The 7557-nt window shown below is 46.6% G+C and overlaps 1 protein-coding gene across 1 annotated transcript; it reads left to right on the plus strand.

The window, feature by feature from the left end:
* The first annotated feature begins 4709 nt into the window (after positions 1-4709).
* Positions 4710-7557, plus strand: CASP14 (caspase 14). The gene is made up of 6 exons (XM_077771579.1): positions 4710-4736; positions 5948-6097; positions 6195-6420; positions 6577-6693; positions 6859-6962; positions 7453-7557. Exons 1-6 carry the CDS (start codon positions 4710-4712, stop codon positions 7555-7557), a joined length of 729 nt encoding a protein of 242 aa, XP_077627705.1.

Genomic DNA, 7557 nt, shown 5'->3' on the forward strand with positions numbered 1-7557 from the left:
CTGGGTGGCTCAGTCCGTTAAGTGTTCGACTCTTGATTTCAACTCAGGTCATGATCTCATGGTTCATAGGATTGAGCCCCGAGTTGGGCTCTGTGCTGACAGTGCAGAGCCTGTTTGGGATTCAATCTCTCTCTCTCCCCCTCCCTCCCTCCTTCCCTCTCTCCGTCCCTCCCCACTCCTCTCTCTCTCAAAATAAATAAGGGGCGCCTGGGCGGCTCAGTCAGTGAAGCTGCCTACTTCGGCTCAGGTCATGATCTCATGGTTCGTGGGTTCGAGCCCCGCATCGGGCTCTGTGCTGACAGCTCAGAACCTGGAGCCTGCTTCGGAATCTGTGTCTCCCTTTCTCTCTGCCCCTCCCCTGCTCATCCTCTGTCTCTCACTCTCAAAAAACAAACAAACAAACAAACATTTTTTTAAGTACCAGAAGCAGGAAAAGTTAATCTGTAGTGTTCCAAATCAAGAGAGCATTTGGGGAAGTCAGGGCAGGGTAGCGACAAGAAACGAAGCAAGAGAGGGAATCCAGGAGAAGGAGTCTGTTCGCATTCTTTTCCTTGATCAACTCCGGGTTGCATGGACCCGGTACATTCAGTGTGTGAAAACTCATTGCACATTCATGATCTATGCTCTTTTCTGCATGTAGGTTATTCTTCAATAAAAAAACTTTTTAAAGAAAACCAAAAATGAGTTTGTTCCATATGGAGCGACATGGAACAAAGCAAGTAACAGAACGATTTGGTGGATGAGCCAACAAATATGTATCACAAACAGCTACAAATATGTAAATGAGTGCAAAGATGGGGATTTGGAGAAAAACTGCCCAGTGTGGTGGAGGGGTTATCTCGAAACAAAAGGAATAATTGGGGGAATGAGAGTGTTTCCATTTCTTTTTTTTTATTTTGTCATTGTGGTAAGATACACATAACAAAATTTACCATTTTAACGATTTTAAGTGTATAGTTCAATGGCATCAAGTACCTTCACACAACCATCCATCTCCAGAAATTTTTCATCTTGCAAAACTAAAACTCTATCCTCATTAAACATTAATCCACCATCCCCTGGGACCCACCATTCTCCTCTCTCTCTCTCTCTCTCTCTCTCTCTCTCTGTGTGTGTGTGTGTGTGTGTGTGTGTGTGTGAATTTGGCTACTCTTGGGACTTCCTATAAACAGAATCATACAGCATTTGTCCTTTTTTGTCTGGTTTCTTTCTCTTAGGATAATGTCCTTGAGTTTCACCTATGTTGTGGCAGGTGTCAGACCGTCTTTCCTTTTTAAGGCGGAGCGATGTTGCATCACATGGATACACCACACTTTGAAAATCCATTCATCCATTTCCGGACATTTGAGTTGTTTCATCTTGTGGCTATTGCAAATAATGTTGCTCTGCCACTGGTACACAAATATTTGTCTGAAGCCCTGCTTTCGGTTATTTTGTGTATATACCCAGTAGTGGAATTGCTGGATCAAACGGTAATTCTGTGCTTACTTTTTTGAGGAACACTCCCTACTGTTTTCCACAGTGGCTGCAGCATTTTATAGGAATGTTCTGGTTTCGCTGAATACATTTCAGTGTTGTTTGGATAGTCCACTTCTGGATATAAGCCCAAGAGAAAGAAAACCATACATCCACACAAAGAGTTGTGTACATACTAGGGTTTAGAGCAACATCATTTATAATAGTCAAAAGGTGGAGACAACCCAAATATCCATGATGGATGGATAGATGAACAAAATGAGGTATAGCCATAGAATGGAATACTATTCAGCCATAGAAAGGAATGCCATGTTCATACATGCTACAACATAGATGAACCTTGAAGACATTATGCTAAGTGAAAGAAGCCAAACACACAAAACCCCACATATTCCATTCATGTGAAATGTCTACAACAAGGAGATCTATAGAGTCAGAAAACAAATTAGTGGTTGCCTAGGGCTGGGAGGTATGAGTAGAGAGAAGACGGCGGGGGTGGGGGTGGGTGCTGGCAATAACTAAAGGGGTTCTTTCTGGGGTGATAAAATGTTCTAAAATTGGCTGTGGTGATGGTTGTACAACACTGAATATAGTAAAAAACACTGGATTGTATGCTTTCAATGGATGGATTGCTTAGTATGTGAATGACATCTCTTTAAATCTGCTAGCATAACATAAAATAAAGTGAAGTGAAATGAAGGCAAGAAAAGAATCAAGGAGGAAGGTCATGAGGAAGAGAAGACAGATGCTGAGTCTGTGATGCAGATGGACCAGACCCTCTGGGGCTGGACCCTCCTGGGTTTGAATGCCAACTGAGCCAATTACTGGCTGGGTGACCTGGGGCAGTCGTTTCACTTCTGTGAGTCAATTTCTTCACTGGTGAAGTGGGAGCCACATGACTGATCTCTTGGGGCAGTTAACACTTGATGAAATAATAAACAAGTGAAGTTGGTATTATCTGCCCCGTTGAATATGGAAGGGATGGAAGGGAGTATAATGATGGAAGTGATGGATTGATGGTAGACAGATGAGCTGGACCCCGGGGGTTGCTTTGTGGGTAGGCTGGTGTAAAAGCCCTGGTTGATTTGAATGCACCGCCTCAGCCTCCTTAGCGAGGGGAGTGTTGGTTAAGCTTTGCCGTGACTCATCCCATGGGCGTTAGGCTCCATCACCTCAACAAAGCCATGCCAAGGGTGTGTCCCTCCCATCATGAGGTTTCTTGAGTGACAGAAAACTTGCTTGCAATAAAGGGCCAGATGGCTGTGCTGCCCAATTTATACACAGGCCTCACAGGAGAAACACTGTCAGACCCTTCTCCAAGATCAACACGTGGACCTGACCTCTCCTCGGTACTTAGCCCTACTGGCAGCTAGCAGAGCACCAAGACTTGGCCTGGCTTTAAGGAGCAGCCATTTCTAGAGTCAGTAAGTAATTTAGTAGATACTGGTTCTCTCTCTCCTCTCCTCTTCTCTTCTCTCTTCTCTCTTTCTTTTATTCTCTCCCTTTCCCTGCATGAATGGATGCTCTGGGCAGTTTTGGCAGAACTGAAGAAACTTCTATCCATCCAATCATCCATCCGTCCACTCTTTCATTATTTGTTTATTTGTCTATTATTTGTTTGCTCAACAAATTTCCTCGGACACCACCTCTGTGCCCATGCTACTGACCCTGATGGAGACAAAGGTAAAGAAATTAGAGTTTCAGTCCTCCAAACTGAGCTGCCTGTTCAGCCACCAGGAGAGGCCTCAAAAGTGCGGCTGTCATGCAAGTATAAACATGCAGTGCTGCGGGAGTCTGGAGAAGGGAGAAGTGGCTTCCACTGGGTTAACAGCGATGGCAAAACCACCCTTGCTGGGCCATTGCTGTAAGGCATCTAGTGCTCTTTCAAGGTCCTTCTCAAATGAGAAAACCTAATCTCAGAGAGGAGAATAAAATGCCCAGGATCACACAGCGGGGAAGGGGCAGGGGTAAGATTGATTCTGGTTTATCTGGCTCCAGAGCCCATGCTGTTTTCACTTTTTCTGTCACAGTATTTGGTTCCTCTTTCCTCACAGCAATGGCTCCAGTGTGTGTGTGTGTGTGTGTGTGTGTGTGTGTGTGTGTATGCAGCTGTGTATAAGAGATATTTTTTAAGACTTTATTTTAAATCATCTCTACACCAAACGTGGGGCTCAAACTCACAACCCCAAGATCAAGAGTTGCAGCCTCCACCAACTAAGCCAGCCAGGAGCCCTGAGAACAAGAGATTTAATACTCATTTCTGTAATAGACTAGAGCCACATGAGGGCAGGGACCATGCCCATATTATACACTTTATTCCCAGTGACTGGCATACAACAGGCACCCAGAAAGGATTTGCTGGATAGATAGATATATCAGTGGGTGAGTGGATGGATGGATGGATGGATGGATGGATGGATGGACGAATGGACAGACAGATGAGAGCATGGTTGGGGGAAGTCATAGCAGACATGATGTCATCCAAATTGGCAGACAAGTGTCTTCACTAGTAAAGACACATTCCAAGCCAAAGAGGAAGTGTAAGAAAAGACAAGGAGATCGGACAACACCAAGAATATGTCAAGAGTCATTCTCTCCAGCCAGAGAATAAAATAGAACTCAGAGATGAGGGCGAAGAACTCAGACAGATATTCAGGCTGAAGGCAGAGGGAGGGAGATGGATTGATCTGTTTGGATTAGAGACACATTGGGACAGTTTCAAAGCAGTATTCCCCACTTTGATGACATCATCATTTTAAACCCAATCCCAAAGCATCTCCTTGTTTATGTAACCGCAGCCAATCAGTTCCTGGGCAGCATAGGGGTGTACACGGGGCCACTTTCCCCCTCATGAGTCCAGGGCCTTCAGAGGGAAGTCCAGCCTGTCACAAGCTGGTGAGTGTCCTGAGGGAGGGATAGGGAAAATTCCAGGGGGGTGGTATCTTAGGGTGGGCCTAGCAGGAGTTCTGGGAGCATCCAAAGATGGCAGACACCACTGGAGTGTCACACCAGAGAAGACAAGACATCCTTCACTGCTGTCATCTCTTGCCCAGGTCGGACCATGAACCAGGTTCACACCACTGGGTTTCTATTCAGTCACAAAACTCCAGATACACTAACTAGTCTGTTCCCCAAGCCCTTCTGCTTTCCCTTGGAGACCTTCAAACTATCTTCTCTTGAATCCCCAGGATCAGCCAAGAGTGCAGAGAACCGGACTCAGAATCAGAGGACACATGAGCAACCCTCAGCCTTTGGAGGAGGTGGGCTGGGTGCAGTTTTGGGGAGAGGGGTGGGAGCATCTGGAGAGAGGGAGAGTGAGTAGCCTAATTCTTCAGAGATCCTGGAGAGGGTGAAAATTCGTGAGTGTATTCAGAGCTGGAAGGTGCTTTGTGATCACTCAGATGAAGGGCAAAAAACACAGATGTGGAAACCAACTTGGGGTGAGGGGACCTTGCTATATCTGTCTCAACCATCAGATTCTTATCACTATGGTTTATAGTGAATATAAGAAAAGAATTTTTGAGGCGCCTGGGTGGCTTAGTTGGTTAAGCGTCCGACTTTCGCTTAGGTCATGATCTCGCGGTTCGTGGGTTCAAGACCCGCAACGGGCTCTGTGCTGACTGCCAGCTCAGAGCCTGGAGNTTTTCCCCCAATATCCTTCTTCCTCAGACAGGACAAAGTAGGATCTCAGTATTAGCTTCAGAAATTTTGAGACCACTTCAAATGAGAGAGTGGTGTTCAGAACACTCTTAGGAAGGATGAAGAGAGAGGAAGGATAGAAAGAGAGACAAAACTACCAATGTGACAGCTGACAGGGACCTTCACAATCCCCTAGGAACACATTCATTGTGTTTGGAAACTGAGGCTCAGAAAGGAGCAGTTACTTGACCAAGTTCACAGAGAGTTACAACAGAGTCAGATCCCAGGTTAAGGTGCCAGGCTTGGCAAATAAAAGTAAAGGATGCCCCCAAAAAAAATAAATAAATAAAAATAAAAATAAAATAAATACAGGACACCCACTCAAATTTGAACTTCACTTTGACAACAAATAATCTTATAGTATATAAGTATATCTTATGTAATATTTGGGACCTACTTCTATTTTTTTAAACTTATTTTTTACTGTTTATTTATTTTTGAGAGAGACACAGATCACAAATGGGGAAGGGATAGAGAGGGAGGGAGACACAGAACCTGAAGCAGGCTCCAGGTTCTGAGCTATCAGCACAGAGCCCAACATGGGGCTCAAACTCATGAACCATAAGACCATGACCTGAGCCAAAGTTGGATGCTTAACTGACTGAGCCACCCAGGCACCCCACAAACTTATTTTTTTTATCTGAAATTTGAGTGTTTCTGGATATTCTGTATTTTACCCAGCAACCCAAACCCCAGGCCTCTCTGGACCACATCTTCTGCTTCTCCTTGACCTCTCTACCCCTTTAATGATCTTTGTCAACTCTCGGCCCAGGAGGCATACGACATGTCAGGAGCCCGCTTAGCCCTGACACTGTGCGTCACCAAAGCCCGGGAAGGTTCCGAGGCAGACCTAGATGCCCTAGAACGCATGTTCCAGCAGTTGGGATTTGAGAGCACCGTGAAGAGAAACCCCACTGCCCAGGTATTGTGCAGCCAGCCCCCGGCCAACGAGTGAGGGGGCTGGACCAGAAGGTAGGCCCTGGGGCCACACCTGAGTTTTGCCATTTCTCTTGCTCCAGCAATTCCAGGAAGAGCTGGAAAATTTTCAGCAGGCCATGGATGCCCGGGATGACTTCATCAGCTGTGCCTTTGTGGTGCTCATGGCACATGGGCTGGAAGGTCGCCTCAAAGGGGAGGATGAAAAGATGGTTGAGCTGGAAAACCTTTTCGAGGTTCTGAACAACAAGAATTGCCGGGCCCTGAGAGCCAAGCCTAAGGTGTACATCGTGCAGGCCTGTCGAGGAGGTGGGGACAAAGCCAAGAACACAGAATCTATGCACCCAATCCAGCCCAGCCCCAGATCCAGAGCCCCAGCTAAGCCTTGGGTTGCCGGTCTGTCTTATGATCTCCTTTCCCCACCTCTGTCTCTGACTTTGACTCTTCCTCTTCTTGGTATTTCAGAACATAGGGACCCCGGTGAACCAGTAAGTGGAGGCGATATGATGATGATCAGCAAGGACAGTCCCCAAACCATCCCAACGTATACGGACACCCTCCACATCTACTCCACCGTGGAGGGTATGAGCCCCCAGTTGGCACAGGGTGGCCTCCTACTGCTCCCCACCCACCACTCCTGAGATGTCCCTCCAGGGCCCGCTCTTTCCCAAGGTCTCTTGCACCACACACACACACCCTCCATCTCCCACCTGACCTCTCCTGAGCCCTCTTCTCTGGAATCCTTAGGATACATCGCGTACAGACACGACAAAGAGGGCTCCTGCTTCATCCAGACTCTGGTTGATGTGTTCACAGAGAAGACGGGACCCATCCTGGAGCTTCTTACAGAAGTGAGTTGGGACAAGGTACCTGGAACCCTCACCCGGCTTGAGCAGGGAGGCTGGTCCTCTTCCAAACCTTACAGCCCTTTCCTCCCTCCTGCCCCTGGCCCCAAACCCAACCTATGTTCCAGCACAGAAGATAGGATACCGATCTCCTAGCAACAAGTTTCCCTAATGCAGGAAATTCCAACGCCCATGTATATGAGATAATTTAGGTGAAATACAGATAAATTTCTGTAAACAAAACCCATAAGTTGAACCATTGGTTGATCAAGCTCTTTTTTCTTCTGATGCAATTTCATAGTGGGTTAGAAGAAAACACAACAAGAATGTCCAACCAATGATTCCATAGGATTATGGTACAGGATCAGACAATAAAGGTCTCCTGTTTTAGGACATGGAGACCCAGCTACCTTGTTTGCTAACCTTCTCCTCATAAGCCCACTACATCAACTCCCCCAGAGACCCAGCCCCAAGCTGACCACACCTCTTTCTACAGGTGACCCGGCGGATGGCAGAAGCAGAGCTGATTCAGGAAGGAAAACCAAGGAAAGTGAACCCCGAAATCCAAAGCACCCTCCGGAAACGGCTCTATCTGCAATAG

This window comes from Crocuta crocuta, unplaced genomic scaffold (genome assembly GCF_008692635.1).
Source record: "Crocuta crocuta isolate KB4526 unplaced genomic scaffold, BGI_CrCroc_1.0 scaffold755, whole genome shotgun sequence".
Lineage (NCBI taxonomy): Eukaryota > Metazoa > Chordata > Mammalia > Carnivora > Hyaenidae > Crocuta > Crocuta crocuta.